At 37.7% G+C, this 21,912-nt stretch overlaps 1 protein-coding gene across 7 annotated transcripts in view; it reads left to right on the forward strand.

Moving 5' to 3' along the window:
• The window catches only part of MID1 (midline 1), a 242,466-nt gene that overhangs the window by 173,937 nt on the left and 46,617 nt on the right, over positions 1 to 21,912 (forward strand). Inside the window, exon 3 of one of the 7 annotated variants that reach the window (XM_051794948.1) lies at positions 2,555 to 2,638. The exons of the other annotated variants lie outside the window; for them this stretch is intronic. Coding sequence (XP_051650908.1) covers positions 2,555 to 2,638 — 84 coding nt within the window. The remainder of the gene's footprint in view (positions 1 to 2,554; positions 2,639 to 21,912) is intronic. 7 annotated transcript variants of the gene reach the window in all.

Raw genomic sequence — 21,912 nt, forward strand, 5'->3', positions numbered from 1 at the left:
CTCTAACATTTAAACAAGGCAGTATTTGAGTAAGTGTCCCTGGAGGGAATGTTTCAGTGCTTGGCTCTGCCTCTAATTACTACAAATTTCTGTTAACTTCACAATTATTCACTAGTGACATTTCGTTTATACACTAAAGAAGGAAAGATGTTTTCGTAGGTTTAAAAATTCAGTGTTTTTTCCTATCTGTTGATTATTAATTGATTCTCTGAACATTGATTTACTTTGTATGATTATTTTTTGGACTTTGCATGTTGTAGAAATGTTGGAGTTCAGATGGATTTATGATGCTGAGTAATTGTCTGCATAATTACAAAGGAGCCTAAGAGTAAGCCTATGCTTATGCAGCTTGATGAATTCCAGCCTAAGTCCTCTGAACCATTCCAAGAGGAGAGAAAAAGGCTCTTTTCCCACTCTGCAATGTAAAAATGGGTCACTATCATTGCAAATGGAAGTCTGCCTTCCTAGATTTGACAAATTAGCTGAGTGCTTGGTGTTATTCTTTAAAAGGAATTAGCTAAAGAACAGTTCTTTAGGATAGACCAGTTCTCGTGAACCTTCTTTAAAAATGCTTAGAGGAAATATGCTAGTCTATAGATCTAACTGCATTATTTTAATAATTTAGATATTTCTCATTAATTTAGACTCTTTTCCTAAATTTGGCAGACACAAAAATATTGAAAATATGAGTGTGAATGTGTGATAATACAACAAATATTCTAAAAATGCAAAGCTGTATTCACTGTAGTACTTGACTGTAATCCTTTACAGGCATGTACCAAGCTTTTACTCATCCTGTTACAGTTAGTGATGCTGCAGTAGTGTGTTGCAATATTGTAATAATGTATAGCATGGAGTATCATATGCATTGCTTTTACTTCTCCTGTGGCCAGAGGTTAGCTCCCTTCTTGGTGTTCATAACCCAGCTCCAGTCCAGGCTGAAGTCTGGAAAAGTGGCAAGCGCATTACAAAGTAGGCTATATGGGGCAACAGGACTAACAAAGCTACTAGTAGAGCAACTTGTGCCTTGATAACACTTCCAAATAAACCCAGTTTCTTCTCATGCTCCATGAGTTCAGCTTTCCTTCCTTGCAATACTTTCTTGAAAACCCATGGATGTCTTCAATACCTGTTCTTTTGCATAGGCTGCCAGCTGGACAAGCAGCCAGGCAGCACAGGAAATGCGTCCAGGGTAGGTGGATGCTTCAGCAGACCCTCGGTCAGCTCAGTTCCCACACGGTTTTCCTCCTCATCAGGGTCATTAATGGAGCTCTCACTCCACTACTCAGAAAATCTTAATGATATTTGTAGAACTTCAGCGTATCAAAAACTTCTGTCTCTGTTTCTTTGAAGCTAGACATTTGGTCTATAACTGTTGTAGATGTGGAAGATAGCTACATAGAAGTATAACAGGCAGTCAAGTCAGAGAGAAGGATGAATTTAAATGAAACCCTGTTGGAAACAGAGTTTTCTTTGCTATCCTCAGTATATTCTCTCCCTCTAGAATTCTAAAAAAACATACTTTTTCACTTCCTGCTCTTCCCTCCTTCCCCAATACAACTCTACACAGTTAGTTGGACTAATTTTTCCAGGGAGCAACTGTTTAAAATATGTCTGTAGTTTCTGTACATTTCTGAATGACACAGTACTTCTACAGATCAGTGTTCAAAAGATGCTCGCCATTCTACAGTTACAATATAGTTGCAATTTGCTCATCTAGAAAGATACGCAAACAATAATAGCGTGCAAATAAAATATTTGTGACTATCTGAAGTCTGACTGATGCTTTGCTTTTTCCATTTTATTTTTGTTGTTGTTGTTAAATCCATGCCTTGCAAATGTGTCCTTTCAAATCTGAAGCATCTGGAAAAACTAATCAGTAACATTTCTAAGTAAAAGTTACTTAATTTTCAGAGTGGTTGTAAGACTTTCAACAGTCACAAGCCTAAAGGAAATAGTGTAGGCTCTAGAAACTTCTGAGGAAAATGTCACTTAGATAAGTTTTTTGAGTAGTTTCAGCTAATCTAGAACCTCATCAATAGGAGGGATGGTTCTGCTTTACTACTTGTTTCATGATAACTTGTTATCCACTGCCTCACTGGTGCTAGCTGTTACAATCATGCACCTTTGAGAAGGATTTGTTTTCACTAAGAGTAATATTTTGACGTAATGGTTATATGCTCCCACATGCTGTAGTGCTGATGAAAGGATGAGAGCAAGAATGACCCTTTCAACAATGGCATGTTCTTAAGTTATTTTAATAACTTCTGAAATTAAGTTACTAACTGCCAAAAAAAAAAAGTAAGGTAGATGAAACAGAGTATTGTCTGTCTGGGGATAAGGGCTTAAACAGAGTCCATCCTCTACTCTGAGAAACAGTGTGGGTTTTTATAAAAGGATATCTTTCCTAGAACTTCAGAACTAGGCTCTGAGTCACATACCACACACTGACTTTGCTGTCTAATTCCTCTCTTTTAAATTGCATCTACCGTAAATAAAAGATGCAAGGATGCCATGAACTCTATCTGTATCAATTCATTTCTTTCTCACCAAGGAACTAACCCCACCCTGGAGTCCAGAACTTGCTGAGAATTCAGAAGCTGTGGCAGTATCTCTCTGTAGTGACATGATAGGCCAGGTAAGGAAACCTGCATTCATAATTCAGTTTCCTGAACACAAGTATATACTCATCCCATAATGAATACATTTTCAGTGGTCGTGTGAAATAAATGCTGTCAGTAAATGAGGGTGTTGCTTTTGTACTTTTAAGTAGAGCAAGTCTTTTGGCCACTTACATAACTTTAAAATAGAAGGGAAGGAAGTTATACATAGCAGAAATTGTCATGCCCGCTCAAAATTAGTGAATAGAACATCATTAAATTATCAGGTTCAATGCATAAATAATATTAATTGTTACCTGTAGTTGACAGGCTGTTTTGAATAGTGAATAATGTTTGACCAAAGAGACATGATCACACACCTCAGCATATGCTCTTCTGAAAACTGGCAGCAGTTGTACATTATTCTATTCCCTCCTTTTCTCTTTTATCATCATATGTAGTATCAGATGCTGACTTTTCATTTTTGGTTTGTAAATTCCTCTCTTCTTTTAATATCACAACATCAGTGAACACAGTGATCTATATAAATATTTTTTAAACTGCTAAAGGGATTTAGTGAGTCCCTATTAGTTTTTAGTGAATCCACGAGATGCTGCCCTTGGCATGAAATTGCCTGGCAACTTCTCACCCTTCAGCGCCTCGCTCTTCCCACTCTGTCACAGCTCATCACCTCCTCATTTTTTCTGCTGCAACTGTGTGTGGAGATGCATTGCAAACTGGCTCTCTTATAGGGGTTTAAAGTGTAATTCCTGTTCCCTACTTTCTTTCAGAGTTTTAACCCACACCTGACTTACAGTGCAGCCACAGAGTGGTGCCAGCAGCATTAGGGTAGTGGGGAGGGCAAACCCATACTTCTTAAACTGACCTTGTCATAACAGCCAGCAAGTGACAGTATTATGCTAAAGAGACTACAGTTTTGTATTGTTGTAATAAATTGTATATAACCAGTCCCAGTCAGTTGACTGGTGGATGCTGAGAATTAACATGTACAGGCTGCTGGGACATTTGTAGTGCCTGTTCCACCCTATGAAAACCGGCAAGTCACGGTACCTGAAGGGTAGCTGTGGAAGGCCTCTGGGTACTGCTCTGAGGACAGTTCTGCATTACCTCATTAAATAGAGTTAGGCCAGTATTGCTTTTTTTTTCTTTTGTACATGAAGGAAATGAAATACTCAGTGATGTGAAGTGGCAAAGGCCAGAGAATAAACATCACTCCTGGGAAAACCAGTCAAGAAAAACCGTATGTGAAAATCTTGCTCTGTAGATTTTTTTCCCACCAGCCTGTGTTCAAAGTAGTGGAGCTCTCAATGATGATTTTTTCATTTTTTTCTTTCCTGGATATTACCACTTAGGAATATTTTTTCCTTAGGAGAAATAAGAAAGTAACATAGTAAACCTGTTCCTTTTATAAACATGCTCACTGTGCACTGTGTCATTTCCAGAATCTCTTAAAGAAGTGATAAATCTTGTTTTGTTTAAGTATTTTTTTCACGAGGGAATTGGAATTTTCTAGGATTTCTCTGTGTGGGTTAAGTCAGGCATATGAATTTATTTTCAAAAGCAGCTTTTCTTCCAAACAGTGACTTATTCCTTGAACAAACAGCAATATCTAGCAGGGTAAGACAAATGGCTAACACCAAATAAAAGTACTGGAAGTGAACATTTCACCCTTTGACATATGACAAGTGCTGGACAATATCTTTAAAACCAGTTGGCACCGTCAGGTTGGTACATGCTGAGTTTTGGATTTAGTGTGAGAATAATGTTGATAACTGATGGTTTAGTTGTTCCCAAGCAGTGCTTAGTCCAAGTCAAGGACTTTCATTCCTCTTTCTCTAGTCTTTTTTTAAATTGAGTTTCCACCAACTGTACTAATTAGGAGACCTGTACTGTATACCCTCAAAAGAATTAAGGATTTCACTTCAGCTAAGTGGGTTTGTTTAACCTTGTGAAAGGAAGGCTTAAGATGGGGACTTCCTTTTACAAGGACTCCCATGAAAAAGATGAGGGGTAATGAGTACAAATTACTACTGGTGAGATTCTGATTAGATACAAAAGAAAAATTTTTCACAATCAGTGATTGGAATAATTTCCCCAGGGATGTGGTGGATTCCCCAGTGTTGGACAGTTTTAAGATTTGGCTGGCCAGGGTGCTGGACCATCTTGTCTAGACTATGCTTTTGCCAAGAAAGTTTGGACCATAATCCTTGAGGTTCTGTCCAGCCTGGGTGTGCGGTACTCAGTTGCGAGCTCGAGTTAAACCATAAAATTGAGAAAACACATATTGTGAAATAATCATATTATGGAAAATTAAACCACTTTCATTTTTTCTCTGATTACTGATGTCAGAGAAGAAAAAAAAAAAAAACTACAACAGAGATCAAAGTGTTGATCCTTACAGTGTTGATCATATCTTTAGCAAATGAAAAATCAAATAATCACAATAACATTGCAACCTTTTGTTAATTAAAAGCTAGATTAGGAGAACAAGTGTTTTATTTCAGTTTCTTTTCGAATAAAGACGGTGTGAAATCCTACCTAAATCAAATCAATGGTAAAATTCATAGAAATCACAAGTTGATAGTTTAGAATAGTAGAGGATCCTTTGATGTTTGCCTTTTTAAGTGCCTACAAAAGAGCAGTATTTCCAAAGACAACCATTGGACTGCTTCTGGTTTTTACTTCTCACATTTGGCATGCAAGAAGTATTCTCAAGGTTGCAAAAAAGAATTCTGAGAAACAATAAAAACGAGAATGTTGTCTCTATTGGTCTCATTTATGTGATTCTGTTGTAATATATGATTGCGTTTCTGCTGGCAGATGGAAATATTTTGCTAAATTGGAAAATATAGCTGATATCATAGGGATCATTTGAGATTTATAAGAAGGCTATCTGGTGCTGATGTTTTTCTCTGTCAAATAAACCCACACAAAGTCTTGCAGAATTATTCATCCAGAGGGCTCTTTCTCTGAGGCAGACTAATTTCTAATTCCCATCTTCTTTCCTTTCACCTGGTTTTCCCCTTTCCTGACACCCAGTCTCAGTCTCCTTGCCTGTTCAAATCCTTTTCGGGTTGTACATGCTCAGCATCCGTGTCCCAAGATTAATATTTCCCTACCTCTACATCTGTATTTATTCTAAACCTTCTCCTTTGGTTCCCAGACTGCTTGGACCTCCATGGATGCTCATCTATATTCGGTAAGCTCCTGCCATGCCACAGACCACTATTCTACTCAGGGCTCTGCCCTTCCTGGTCTCTTTCCCTAGTGGATCTACCCTGCAAGGCTTTATTTTCCCAGCTGTTTCCTCAACATTTGTATATTCTTATCTAACTATGCTGACTTTCCATTGGTCCTTCTTCTGCTCTGTTTCTTCCTCCCATCACCTTATCTTTCCACCATCTCTGCCCCTTTTTCATTCCTGGGGCTATAATTTCCAGTATCTACCCTGCTGTTTTACCCTCTCATTTGAGGCTCTCTTGTCTGGCTGTACTTCCAGAGGGGCTTCCAGTTCACCCAACTCCCAGTCTCAGTACCCTTTTTCTAAGTGACCCTTGCTCGCTCTGTTTTCCAGCTATCCATCCCCATTTCTTCCCAGCACCACCTTCCAATCAAGCCTCACCAGGAGCATTTTTTATCCATTGCTAGTCCACCTGATTCCATGTCTTTATCACAATCCTTTCTCTGTCTCTAATATATGGTGCTTGCTTAATTTCAATTTTCCGTTGAACTTTTCTGTGTTACCTAGTGGGTCCTCATGGGAAGACAACTGGGGTACAGGAGAGACGAATTCTCTCTGCTTTTAGACCCGGTATATAACCCTGCCTTAGGTCATCAGGTGGGAGAAGTCATCACAAGGATATTGTAATTTGGTTTTAGTAGCCCTGAGCTGTACCAGGATGGTACACATGCCATCTGGTCAACTGGGAGTCTGGAGCTCAACTAGCATTGACAGTTTTCGGAATTTTTAGTTGCAAAACTGTGATGAACAGTTTTTCCAGATCTTATCTGAATTTAGAAGGACTGACAGCTAAAGGCAAAAAGACATATACCTGGCACATAAACCTGTCCTGCCAAATTTAAGTCCAGCTTTCAAAGCACTGAAACAGCAGAGCAAGACTTTTCATCATTAATGGCAGCATATTTTCTGTAACTTGTTTTGTAAAATTAGCTGGTGGTTTTATCTGGCATTTGCATAAAAATGGAAATTAAATAAAATCAGGCCAAGGAAATGTTATAACTGGAAAATTTAATCTGATATAACTGAAGTTTGACATTTCTGTATTTGAAATAAGGATCTAATAATGGGAAATGTCAAATACACATAATCATAGGTGAAACTACAATTGTTGATATGAGCAACAGCTTTAAAAAGTCTGAAATATGTTCTAAATACTTGAGGATAAATTATGAACTGAGCTACATCTTTGGAAATCATCTGATTCTTAGCATTCAACTATCGGCTGGATTTAGCTCTTTGTGTATAGTGAAACTTCTACTTTTAAAAACTTGCTGCAGGCAGACATTATAAATTCTCAGCTTTCTAAGTCCAGATATGACCACAGTAATTGCAGAATCTGACCTCGTGTGCAAGAGAGACTGCAACATTTTGCATACTAATTCCTTTATTTCACCTAAAACTCGCAGTGGACCAAGAAGACAGGCATTAGTATGTCTGAATCCAGCTATCCATAGGCATGTATTCCAGATGGCTGTTTCCTGGGTTGTATTCAAGAGAAGAGGTTAAGCCTAATGGCCATAATGACATGACTGTATCTTAATGGCAACACACCACTAGCAAAACATTCCAATTAACAGGGGATGTACTGAGCTGAAAGAAATGGTTTCAAGTGATGATCAGCCTGGTGTGAAATTATAAACTCCATTGTTAGTATCAAAATGACTAATTACAGCTCTGATGCAGAATAGCACAAAATTTTTTTATTCTGTGGGACTAAACTGAAAATGCTTTTAGCCTTATGCAAGACCTCTAGGGAAAAATGAAGAGCGTGAAATATTTAGCTTGCATTTTTATTTAATTGGGACATTATTTCAATACAAAGTATTATATACTATTCTTTCCCCTTTCTCCAATCTTTTTTTAAATTGTATTTCTATAGGATGTCCTAATTAGGAGACCCATGCTGCATAGCCTCAAAAGATTTAAGGATTTTGCTTCAGCTTGACTGAAAAAAAAGCAATATTTAGTGGGACAGAGAAAAACAGGACAGCCAGGCTATTATGGTAAAACTGAGAAGTAGGCAGAAGTTTTATATAAGGATGTGTAATTCATTTAGGTGGTTCTTTCTTTACAGTTTTCTATAACTGTATAGGAGTAAATTCTGTTAGTTTCATTTGTCAGAATTGCTTCTACGTAAAGCAATCCATACACATTTTAAGGCTTTTTCTTTCTTTTGCCCTACAGCTTTCACATCAAGAAAGCAAATGTAAAAGCAGTTAAAAGCAGGTCTGAATCTGTTCTCTCCATTGATGGGTTTTTAATTCAAAGCGCTTTGAAACTTCCATGCCTGTTAGCGCAGCCCAGGAGCACTAAACCACAAGTGCCTGATGCCACGTGCTGGCAGACTAAGACCTGAAAAAAGAGTGGCAATTTTTCCACCCTTGCTTGGAGTGCCCAACCAATGCTGAAGGGAGGAAGATAAATCAGATTTCTCTGTCTAGTAGAGTACATGAAATAGTAAAGGCTGAAGATGCCTTGGAATCTCTGTTCTATTTGCCATCTCTCACAATTGCATTGAAAACAGAAAACATCCCTTAATAAGCTGCAGTCTTGCTCTTTGTCAAAGATTCCAGGTGAAGCAGGAAAGACGTAATGTTTCTCTAACTGTACATTACCCAGAAATTTTATTCACTAAAAGTTGATATTGTGCAGAAGGTAAGAATTCAAAGAATAGTTTAAAGGAAGTGAATAGAAAAAGCTATATGGCCATATTGTTCACTCATGGCTTACAACATACTTTAAATAGTGCAGTCAAATGTACAAAAAGTTGACACTTATGTACTATTATGATGAGTATATTAGTCATATATGATAAATTAATAGGCTTATCAAAATCCTAAAATTGATTTTCCCAAAATATGTCTCCTTGAAAACATAAAATCTTAAATTCATGGGTATTTAATAGTTCCTTGTACTTTTATGGAAAGCACATTAGCTTACTTCATATTGGGATGTTCTAGGTCTCATAGCTCTGCTGAAACAAAATAGTGTATACGAAAGCTTCTAAAAATATACTTCATTAAGTTCTTTATATAAAAGTTATCTAAGGCTCAACTATTTATCTACAGATTTTCACGATTTTAGTAAAATTTATGATGTATGAAGATAAGCATCTTAATTACAGAGTTACAGAATAATTTAGTTTGGAAGAGACCTCTGGAAGTATCTAGTCAGCCCCTTGCAAAACGAGGGTAGGTTGCTTAGGGACTATTTTGATTGTCTTAAAGGATAGAACCCCACAGCCCCTTTGAGCAACCTCTTTGGGCAACCTCTTCAGCATTTGAACGCTTTCAAGGTGACAACAGCCACTTTGGCTGTGAGAGCACATGGTCAGCTCATTGTCCACAGGATCTGTGGGGCCTTTTCTGCAATTATCAGGGTTAAGAGCTGTATTTCCAAATACAGTGTTTCCTTAAAGAAAATCAACAAGTTGTGCTATTAAATCTGTTGCCTTTACTGTGGTTCACTTTTCTTTCCTTTGCATTTGATTTTTGTGCTTGTTGTTTGACCCTTAGTCACAAATGCATTTTTAATGTAAAAATTTCGTTTGTACCTAAGACATTTCTGAGGTTACCTGTAGGGAACTCTGGCAGATGAAACAAACCAGACTTCTATTTACTTTGAAAAGTGCCTAGGAGCTAGTGTCATACACTGGAGACATACCACAGCACATGTTTAGTAATGGGAATGGACAACCTTAAAGGTCTGGACAAACCCATCAGGAAGTACTGAAATCTTCTTTTTCCAGATACGCAGTTCCAAAATTACATTCAGCAGTAAGATGATTTTTTTGTAAAATGTTTCTGAGCTGCTAGTTTTAGAAGTCTGAATTGGGAATGTTGATCTAGTAAGTTTTCATTTTGATCACTGGACTGTGGCAAGGGCAACATGCCTGTGTTATGCCAAACCTAGGCTTCTTTGAGGCATTGCTTTTGCTGTCATCAGTAATCATGTATATGTTGTTTGAGAAATAATTGATACCACTCTGACAACAAAGTAATAATCATTATCTTGAGCGCCCAGGCAACTTGCCTGAACAAATATGTGTTACCAGCACATGGTATCCATGATGAGAGGGATCTCCTTAACTTTACTGGCTTCTGATGAATCTCATTTAAAGCCCACTGACTCAGCAGAAAAACCAGTGTAGCCTTCAATGTATTTTTATTAAAGGCATTTTATTTTAGGGAAACTGAATAATCTGTAAAATAAGGATCATAAAGTTTTTCTTTTGTAAAAGTAATTGAAATTCATATAGGGAAAGTACAAAGTATGCATTATTACTGTTTTATCTCTATTAAGAAAATTTGTTTTATCAATTTTTTTAATTATTTGAATGAGTAATTTAAAGCGTTTTAGGGCCTCATGTATTTGGTGTGTCATTTGTTTCTTTCAGTCAAAATAAGGTGGTTACTATGGAAACAAAGACATTGGAAGATTTGAGTTGCTGTTGGCTTTGGGAATAAATGCATTAATACAAAAACAAAAAGACCCCTGAGATATTGAATTATAAAGTAAAATAAATTCCTTATTAATTAAAAAATCCTGAATAAAAGCTAGTTTTACACTGTGTATGCAATAGAAACCACTCTGGCAGAAAAAAATGGAAGCTAATGGACCTGTCATTTCGATATTCAATATTATCTAGAATATGCAATTTCCAAAATGTAATTCCCATCTCCTGTATGAACAGTTACAACAAAGTGAAAGGTTTACCAAAACCAACTTGCTTTTCCTGTCATAATGTAAGAACAATTCGGAAAATAGAGCCTCTCTCAACATAGTTGCACAGGCAATATATGGTGTAGTTCTCCTGGCACCTCCTCAGCTATTTGCACAATTACTTTCTTGGCCATCTCACAGACTTGCGTGTTTATGCAGAGGGCAAACAGGCTCATGTGCAGTACTGAGGAATAGAAGGCTCTCAGTCTGGGGGAGCCTGACATCCTGAGGGTTCAAAAGTGTTCCCAGGATTTGTCTTCCAAACTTCTGGAGATACAGGAAGGAGTGGACCAGGCCAATAGGAATTAGAGAGATCTCAGTTCTCCTCTCCTGTACATAACTCATTTTTGACTGTTAATGACCCTCTAGTGCTCAAAATCAGGAAAGAGTTCCATAATTGAAATAGTATCAACTTGGCCAATCAGCTCAAAATACAGCCATGGAGCTCAGTGAGCTAGAGTAAGAGGCCAAGCTAACCTGTAGGTTGGTTTCACTGGAGTACTTGCTAAAAGACACCCGTGCACATGTGCACCCATGCACACGCACAGGCACACAGAGCCATACTTAAAAGAATAATTCAGTTATAGGTGCAGCCCTTTAACTAATAAAAATGGTTAATAAACCATCAACCATAGAACCCTGCAATTTGGAAGAGACCTCGAATGATGATCTGTTTCAACCTTGCATGTAGAAGGGAGCCTAGATGAAGTTATGTGCGCTATCTGTCCAATTGCATCTTGAAGACCCCCAGTGATGAGGACTGTCCCATGTCCCTGGGGAGGCTCTTACATTAAATGATAGTTCCCACTGTAAAAAATATCTTTCTTACATTGAGGTGAAATGTCACAGTGCAACTTGTACCCATTGCTCTTTGTCTTCTCCATGTGACTGCTTGTGAAGAGACACTATGCTTTGCAGGCGCCCTTTAAGTACAGGGATACTGTGATGAGGCTCCCTGAGTCTTCAGTTCTCCAGGGAGAAGGGATCTAACTCTTCAGTCAATGAAAAGAAAAAAGGATATTAAAGAGCTGAATAGTCATGGGGTGTTTTAAAAGCTGCCTTGTATGAAGTCAGGACTCAATCAGTATAGTGTAACCTCAAAATGCCGGTTTTGACCATGCACAAAAATAGCAGAGAATACTCAGTGGTCTCTCTCTACACCACTTGCACATTGCATAACTCATTTTTTTCATATTACAGAGCATGTATGAGTACCTATGTAAATGTATGCTTGTTTGTGTATGTTTTGTATGGCTAAAGAGAAGGTATTTCTCACAAAGTCTTTAGGCCCAGCTCTCAGAAACAATGGATGTAGAAAATTCAGACCCCAAATAATGCACTGGATAAATCAAGTCCTTGTCTTTTCTCCAAAGAAAACTTTGCCTGAGATCAAAATCTAACTGAATTAATTGAAGGCCTCAAATTAAGACTTCCATGTTCTTTAAAGTTTTTTATCTTTCCAAAGTGCCATGAAAAACATACTTATATAATCAGCATTGTCTTATGTTTTCAGCAGAATAAGTTTGCTAGCCTTGATAGTAGGAAAACTTCAAAGGCTGTCATAAATCAAATTAATAATTTGTCTGGAGGAAGTCCGTATAAATTGATCCCATTATGTAAATGTGTCAAATGAAATGTTAAGATCTCTCCTTCTCTTTCTTCAGGAATAATTGGATTTGCACATCTATCTAAATTGCTGGTCTTTTCACCAAAATGTGAGGTCATTTATTTTTCATTACCTGAATGCCTGTCATATTAAATGGCTAAAGAAAAGTAGGCAAAGCTATATGGGAGGATTCAGGCAGGTTGATTCTACGTTTTGCTACTGTTAGCTCACCTGGTGTGAAGACGATCAGCAGACCATGTAAGATGAGCTTGGTTCTGCATCCTTAGTTTAGATATGCTGGACTAAATAAGATGAAAGAATCTAAAATTCTTTGTAAATCATTTGAAGATCATATAATCACAGAATATGCTGAGTTGGAAGGGACCCGCAACTCCTGACCCTGTGCAGGACATCCCAAGAGTCACACCATGTGCCTGAGAGCATTGTCCAAACATTTCTTGAACTCTGTCAGGCTTGGTGCTGTGACCACTTCCTAAGGGAGCCTGTTCCAGCACCCAGCCGCCCTCTGGGTGAAGAATCTTTTTCTAATATCCAACCTAAACCTCCCCTGACACAATTTCAGGCCATTCCCTCAGTCCTATCAATGGTCACCACAGAGTAACCAGAGGTCAGTGCCTGCACCTTCTCTTCCCCTCCCTAGGAAGCTGTAGACTTCAATGCAGTCTCCCCTCAGCCTTCTCTTCTCGAGGTTGAACAAACCAAGTGCCCTCAGCTGCTCCTCATATGGCTTCCCCTCAAGACCCATCACTATTTTCTTTGCCCTCCTTTGGACACTCTCCAATAGCTTAATATCTTCCTTATATGGCTGTGCCCAAAACTGCACACAATATTCAAGGTGAGGCTGCCCCACTGCAGAGCAGAGTGGGACAATCCCCTCCCTCGACTAGCTGCTGATGCTTTGCCTGATGCCCCCCAGGACACAGTTGGCCCTTCTGGCTGCCAGGGCGCTGCTGACTCATATTCAACTTGCTGTCGACCATGACCCCCAGGTCCCTTTCTGCAGCACTCTGCTCCAGCCTCTTGTTCCCTGGCCTATGCACCCAACCGGGGATAGATAAGCACATGCTTGAACAGTGTGAGTTTAAAATCTTACAGGTGCATATATCTGGACTTCTATTTGCACTTTTTTCCAAAAAACATCCTTTGATTTCATACGATGTGATCTATCATCTTGCAAACTACAGCAGAATTTTTATATTTTAATGTGTATTTTAAATGTCTTGTGAGACTAGAATTCTGTGATGGTACTAGGAATATTTTGTCACAATCCACTGATTCTTAACTGACAGAAGTTTTACCCCAGTTTTACCTTTCAAACTGTGTGTAATCAGAACCAAAAAAAATAGAAAATAATGTTCAGTATATATGGGATCTCAACTATTGATGATCTCAACTATTGATGAAGTGATTTGAGTTACATTTATTGTTTGGCATGCTGCAAGTGATTTATGATCATAGGAACATAGTAAAAAAAATTACAAAAGCGCTTGCAATCATGCTTTTCTGAGCTAAAATTCATTAAGAAGTATTCTCATGCGGTTGTTCATACTCACATGAACAATTCATCAGTTCATACTAATTGATTAGTTCCTCATGTTCATGGCTAGGCTTCGCGAACGAAGATTTGGGAAGGGCTCTACCCACGTGTGTTGCAAGCGTGTTGATTAGTTCATATCAGTAAAATAAAATATATCTGTGATCATCTGCAGCGTTGAAATAAGTGAAATACCCAAGTGTGCCATGACTTCTACATGGGACGTTTGCTTTTGCTTGTTGGTTTTTTCAGTTATTGCAAATACATTGTCGAGGGCTGTTAAAAAATAATGTGTCATTGAATTGACTATTGCATTTTAGTCTTTGTGAATGTGTACTGCAGAAGGGACTGAAAAATAGTGTTTTAGCAGGGGAAGGACAGAAGTTATTTCTGCAGGTGCTCCTCTGGCTCTAGCATGCATCCCTCACCCCCTGAGCATTTCCTTGAGCATCCAAGTTACTTTCAGACCTTCCTCACAGAAACTCTTGGCACCATGCACTGTGAGTAGAGCAAGAGCCAGCAACTGAGTTCAACTCAGGTTCATAAAATCTAGCAGGAAGTGAGGGGCACATTGTAGCAGCAGCTGGACAGATCACAGCATGAGTAGAAAAAAAGGGGCAAATTATGAACACGTTTTGTAAATAAGAGTAGTGAGAGAGATTAGGATGTCTGAGAGCGGAGTCGGATACACTGCTGAGATAAGAGAAGGAAAAACTGTTAGTGTTTTACATTATATGGGAGAGGATGGTACTTCTGACTGATGACTATCTTCTTGGTATGCTTTTCTTTCATTTATCAGTTGCAAAATACAAGGCAAAAATGAAGTCCTGCACTAGTCATGGTTCATTTTCCAGTGTATTAGTATTTAAAGTATACTCAGACCTTTTAGTTTTCCAGCTAAAATTTGTGGAGGGGTTGTTGCTCTTTTGGTTTGGGTTTTGTCTTTTTTTAGGTTTGGTTTGGTTTCTTTTTGTTGTTGTTAGTTAGTGAATTTGAAATCTTGAGTTGATCTCTGGTGAAATATTGGCAGGTCAGAACAGAAACTTCACCTGACTATGAGAGAAATATGAAATAAAATCTGCTTCCAAATCATGATCTGTACCTTGCAATTTATACTCACTATTTAGTTTAAGTTCAGCTCACCACCATCACATTGTTTTAATAAGTCCCTAAGTATGTAATTATACTAAGATTATTTAACGTTTTCTGGTTTTTCCATAGGAACTTATAAAGTCAAAGGTTTAAATATAATACCAACTCTGTAGATGGAATCTGAGTCAAGGATGATTATTTTAGTAACTCCTTAATGTGAGATCTGATCCTTGGTCAAAAGTTTTGTATAGGAAAATGCTGATAAATTATATTAGCAGGCCAGGTTGACAAGTATTTTAGATGAATGTTTAAGCCTTCTTTTCCAAAAAGTACTTAAACTTGTATCTAAACTTGAAGACTGTGGAGAAGTCAAGTTTCCCTACCAAACTTATTTCAGGGCATTTACTCAATCTAGTAGATGGTTTTAGTTTACCAAAAAGGAAATAGAGCAAATGAGGAGAAGAAAACACAGGGAGATTCCCACTTCTGCCCAGACCAAGCTCTAACCATGGGCAGCAAGGCAGTGAGCATGTGACAGAATGAGCACTAAACTGGACAGATGACAACTTTTTTAAGATGAGTAACCTCTCCCAGCTGGAGCCTTTTCACTGCAAGGAAAAGGCAGAGCCACCAATGACTTCAGTGACGCAAAACCAGAGCACTCCAGAGTGGAAGAATTAGCTCGTGGTGTACTTATTGGCAAAATTTTGGAGAGTTTATAAACATAAAAAACAACTCCCCATAAAACATAATTTTAAGTGGTGCTTGGTTTAGTATAATTCACCCTATGTCAGAATTGGGTTTTCTGGTTGACTAGTGGTTGACACTTGCTTCATGAACCATGCCATTTGACAGTGGGATTGGCATTTTCTGAAAAAGTTGCTGTTCTCTGGCTTCACTTGGGCTTACTGATGGTGCCTATATGGCTCCTAATACACCACCAGGGCAACAGCTGGGAATATACAGTGCTCACAGATGCACCTGTTTCCTCCCTATAGCGGAACTGCACAGGAGATGGACTCATAGCTTCCTTCTCTGGATGGACAATTAATATCCTCAGGAGAGCAAGCTATAGAGGTCTGTTTGCTACGCTGAGAAACATAAATACAGATGGGTGCAGCTGCCCTCAAGTGTCAGCTTTATTACAAGCCAGCAGAAAGAACTGAATTAGGTTTGTGGCAGCTCCACCAGTCTGTTACCTTATACAGACCAAATCACCATGTTGACCTTCTCTACTCCTTACCTATCTAACTGTCCTTTCTAACCTGCCAGTTTTGCATAAAACTGAATTGTTTTTACACATACCTGCTTAGATAAGATAGAATTTTTCAACCGCAAAATGCAGTAACATGTATTGACTGATTAAACCCAGATTTTTTTCCACAATAAAACCTCTTAAATAAATACAAGCTTTCAAAAATGTTTAGGCAGACATCTGTAGAAAACAGGACTCCAGTAACACTGCATAAATTGTGGTTCTTTAGATAATCTTTTTGCTTTCTTTTCATATAGATGTCTGTCATTAGCTTTGTGAAAAACTTAAAATTTCAGTTTTTGGAATGAATACTTCCCAGATCTTGCTTGTGCAAGATTACACTATACATCTCATGAGCAGGAGCTCATGTTGAATTCCTGGTTTTAAGTACATTCCATGTCCTGGGAGGTTGGAATTAAATGTAGGATGCTGCAGAACAGCTGTACAATAGTTCAAGTTCTCCTTAACCCCCTTCATTGCACTGGATTAGCCCACGGGGAAAAGCAGGAGCTTATAAACCCTCTAACTCTCCACAATAAGTCTTTAATGACATGCTTTAAATGCAAGGTGTTTGGTATTTGTTATGTTCCTTTAACACTTCAGCTTCCAGTTTGACTCCTTCATTGAAGGAAAAAAAAATCTAATATATTGTGGCCTCAAATATATCTACACTTTTGTAAACCTTTATTAACTCACATATCAGTCCAAGATACATTTTTGCTTTTAATTTGCTCAGATGCTAAACCTATTCTTTCTTGATCCTAGATTCCTGATTAATATTCTGGTCCTTCTTTGATTAATTAAAAATAGGACTGAAAAAACCCCCCATATCCCAGTCAAGTTAACATTTGGATATCTTCTAATAGGTTAATTGAAATGGGAATCTCTAAAAAAAAGCTTGTCCTATATAGTCAGTTTTATCACTTCCTAAACTGGAACAAAGTTCTTATAACATTTGAATGCCTGTTTAAAAGAAAATGTTATTTTAATTTTATTTTTGTATGTCCTTCCATTACAATAAGGAAAATAACTAAGCAATGTAAGTTTCATTGGCCTGTGTTCTTGGTAACCACAGTCCCTATTATGGGCAGAATACTTTTTAAGAATATATATTGTTTCTTTCTGAAACCTTACAGTACACATCAGTGGAAAACTTTTGCTATAGTGAACCATATGTAAATTTCTTGTCCTATTCTTTTTCCTCAAAGACCCCAGTTATGAAATTTCTCTTGTGCTCCAAGGAAAAGAGAAGAACAGTGAAGGAAGTCTAAAAGACTGATGAGTATAGTTAAATCAAAGGGCAGAGCTGTGGCTGCAAGTGGCAAGGACCATTGGTGTATTTGAGGACATGGCTTTCCAGAGACACAAGAGTGCAATTGGAGGTTTTTCCTAGAATATTGCCTTCTCAGATTTTATGTGGTCAATAATTGAAATGCTTGGATTTCCTTTAGTTTCCACAATGCCCTGTATTAAATAAAGGTTAATAAAAAATTAAGTGACATTCCTATGAAACATAAAAATAGACACAACTTAATTCACACCATTGAAGTCACAGTGGCTTCAAATGCAGATATTTTCTTTGCACTTTTAATAAAAATAGTCCTGGACAGTTACTTAACAATGTAGTATCTCATGGGTCTTTCCTTGTGATATACTATAATCACTTGAGATAAATATCTTACTCCCCAGGAGTGTATCAACACTGTTGATAGCTGTTATTTCTTTACACATAGAAATATGGAGCACAGTTGTCAAGCTCTGTACATTTGAGACTTGAGGTCAATCATTCCTATTAACTGCGAATGTTACCATTCCCTGGCTGGAGAAATACATGCATTTCAATCACATGTATCCTGCAGAAGAGTACTCACCTATTTCGGGACAATTACATAGAATAAAAATTAGCTCAAGTTTTTCCATGTGCATGTGACATGTCCATTTAAATAAAGAACACCAAAGAAAACATTAAACTCACATACACCCAAAACCTGGCTGAAAACCATAATTGATATTTTGGCAGTTATTCCAGATTTGATTGGCAACTTTTTTAATAGATAAGACACAAGTCCTGGGGGCAACAGGACTAGTTTGTAGGGTATGTCACCACAACGAGGTGGAAACGTAACTGGAGCACAGGCAAGCATAATACCTTCAAGCTAGGAGGAAAAATAGTCTCAGTGAAGATGTGGTTGAATGGACTGTGTTAGTGACAGGGCGTATATTTATGATCTCTAGCCAGCCTGCATATACTAAAGACTGATCTGCTATGTCAACACCACTCTGGTTACCTTGCTAGCTTGAGTAAGTTAGGATGTAATCACATTTCTGCTTTACAGTGTTTTATTTCTCATCTGTTTTACTGCAGTGTAACTGTGTGGCTTTTGTTTATAAACTTTAACCAACTCGATTGGAAAATACATAAGCTCTGTTTAAATTTGGCCATTTGTAAAGAGGTGATGGAAGGGTGGCTGTGGTTCTCAAGAAACCTATATTATTACTAAATTTAATTTCCAGTGTGCAAAGTTGTTTTCTTCTTTAAACCAGGAGGTAGTCACAAAATATGCCTTACTCCGGTCAGTTTTACACCAGGATCAAGGAAACGCAAACTGCAGTCAGTGTTTGCTGCTGAAAGGCTTTGATCATGATGGATTCAATGTAAGTGGTGATCAAGGCTGTTGTTACATATACTATCCTACAGTGTGTGAGTCTTAGCATATGCTGCAGTTTCAGTAGACCAGTTCTCACATCTTTCCAGTAAGCAGTGAGCCAAAAATTCAAATGAATACTTATATTTACCAATGGCAGGAACAATAATATTTTAATTAGAAAAATACAGTTGCTTTATTTCAAATGGAATTTAAAATCTCAGTGTAGCTGATAGCTATGTTTTATTTTGTGGCCTTTTGAATAGAGAGTTTTATGGAGCAGAAAAATGCTTCTGAGAAGATGATCTCGGGGCTGTTATTGTTTTATCTGCTGTGATGTAAGGCAGGAGCACACAACTCAGCATTTTTCTTCTTTAGAATCTTACATTAATTTATTTTGACAGTATTTCCAATCCATATAGTAGCTGAGGACTATCTGTTTATGCTACCTTCCAATTTTAGACAAGCGATGCTTTGCGTGAGACTGTTAATTTGGCAAAGGGCATGGGTTCACATTTGGTTTTCATAGACTGATAGATTTAAAGGCCAGAAGAGACCACTATGATCATCTAGTCTGACCTCCCACTTCAATCAGGGCACAAGCCTCACGCAATCATTACTGCAACATGATCATTATTTGAGTGTGAGCTAGACAGCCGCTTAAAAATGTGATCAGTCCTGAGTTGCCTTCCTCTAATTTTTGGCATTAATTTTTCCAACTTAAACTCTAGTCCCTGGATCATATCATTTTATAGGCATGCAGAGTCAAAATGAAACACTATCCTTAACTGTCTTTTTCAATTACGTCTGTGATTTCATCTACTCAGATTTTTCCCAAGATTATAGGAATATTTATACTGTATAGTTGTCAGACCATGCTAAATGGACAGTAAGCATTCTTTTCACTTTACACTGGATGTTGTAAAAACAGTTTCAAAGCACACATGGAATGTCAAGATCCTGGGCTAGTTCTGCATTGGTAAGTCAGGAAGCATTCAGCCTTGCTTTTGCTTTTTGAGAGCAGTTTACCTCTACTGAGTTAACATGTGTGAAGCCTGTCCACAGAGCAAATGCACAGCAACTATGGTGCTTCTTTAAATAAAAACAACCCCAGTGTTTCTAGATCAGTTTTTAATAGACAGATAACAATGAAAATTAGCAACTGACAAAAAAATAGATAAGGAGAGGCAGGTGCAAATGTTTAAGAAATTACAATTTACCTGGAACATTTCCAGAAATACAATTGTAATTTGGTTCACTTCACCTAACAGAACAGCAGTAGAAGGTTAGGTGGGAAGAAGGAAGATATTTTGAATAAGATTATTCACATGTATTTTCACATGTACTCATCATAATGTGAAAGCACACTTTCTTCAGACTTAAAACCTGGTTACAATTCACTCTCTCAGGAATTCTGGTCTACATCAACTGGATCAATTTTCTAAGATGACCAGAGCTCCAAATCTAGCATTGTGGTTTTGCACAACCAAGGAAGTTCCAGGTGCAGATGTGAAATGAGGTTGCAGCATTTTAGAAAGTCTGTGAGCAAACTTCTGCTTCTGAAATTTAAAATGTTCAGGCTTTTTCTGGGTTCCCCTGTGTAGAGTAAAGACAGAGGGCAGAGCTCAAATTCTGCTTCTAGTACCTACTGTCATGTGGTAGCCAAAGCGGTACCATGGTCTGTATAGGAATAAAATAGGGGAAAGTGCTGGAGGAAGATACTGACAAGAGAAAATCTGCATAAACGTACTGCAAGAATTGATCATGTTTAATGACCTAAAGACTTTCAAGTCAGGCCACTTTTAAGAGCTGCCATTCAGTACTGGCCTAGTGAAACTGGAAAGATTAATTAATTTCAGTAAGCAACACCAGGTTCTTGTTATCTTGTAAAGCATTAATATAAACTGTTCTTAACAGAAGTTTAACAAAATTCTGATCATTCTTGACTTAAAAAAACCCAATCCCTTGCATGGAAACAAAATTCCATTTGTTCCAGATTAAAAATTACGAAGTTCAAGGAGCTAGAGCATGGGAACTCCAGACTTTCTAAGGCTATTCACTTATTATAGTTATCTACCATTTTCATAGTCAGAAGATGCAGAGGATATCAAGAGACTGTGTGAAGCCATAATAATATATATGGGTTTATGTTTATATTCAGTGGATAGGAAATTTATTCTAAGATTTTGTTCTTTATCCAGGATATGTGTTCAGGAATATAGATTATTATATCCAGGATCTGAAAATATCATTAATATAATAATCTGTATATAATCTATGGGTCGATACATTTCTGTTTCAAAGCAAAATACTGAATTTTCAGGTATTAATGGCCTTAGTTGAAGATCATGAACTTTCAGTTATCTAAAATCACTGCAATGTTCCATAACTGTACAAAATTAATATATAATATTAAGAAGTTATATAAATAAAATTTCAAGACTATTTGCACATTTGGATCATCTTAAGGAACTGTTTTTTAAACACAAAAGTTATCTGATACTGTAACTATATATGGTATTTTGACTTTGCATGAGTCTCAGCCCTACAAAGGGACATCTGACAGCACAGCAAACATGCCTTTGCAATTAAGATTGTTCACAGTACAGCTTATGGAAATCTAAGATACAGCTCAAACAGTTCAGCAAGGATGCCTATTCTTGTTACTCTTTGTTTTAATGGGCTATAAAATAAATGTAGTGTAAAAGGTATTTTTACAGCCAGTGATACACAATATGCATAACTGTGCTGGGAAGAAAATGCCAAAATTATGTGTTTCAAACAGCTACCACCCTTCTCGGAAGGGTCATATATGTAAAGCCATCAAAGTCTTGTTCTTTCCTTAATGGAACAGAACTGACTGCTTCTCTAGCGCTTACGGCATCAGCCCTGGTAAATGCCAAAATACATATGATTCAGCAATGAAATATTGCCATCTTCATTTGTTTGTAGCCATATGCAAGAAGGAGTAAGGAAACTGCGCAGCTGCAGAAAGGGAGGGCAAGGAACAAAGTGTTTTAAAAGATCATGAAATTGGCAGGGAGTAACAGCACAAGAAAAAACACACACACACTAAATGCACTAAATGCATGTATGGAGGTGGTCGTTGTGGGGAGGATGATAGAAGTCAGATGAGTTACTGGTAGCTGCAGGCACTGAAATGGTAGAATAGATA

This window comes from Manacus candei, unplaced genomic scaffold, assembly GCF_025592945.1.
Source record: "Manacus candei isolate 608988 ecotype Guabito, Panama unplaced genomic scaffold, ASM2559294v1 h1tg000041l, whole genome shotgun sequence".
Classification (NCBI taxonomy): domain Eukaryota; kingdom Metazoa; phylum Chordata; class Aves; order Passeriformes; family Pipridae; genus Manacus; species Manacus candei.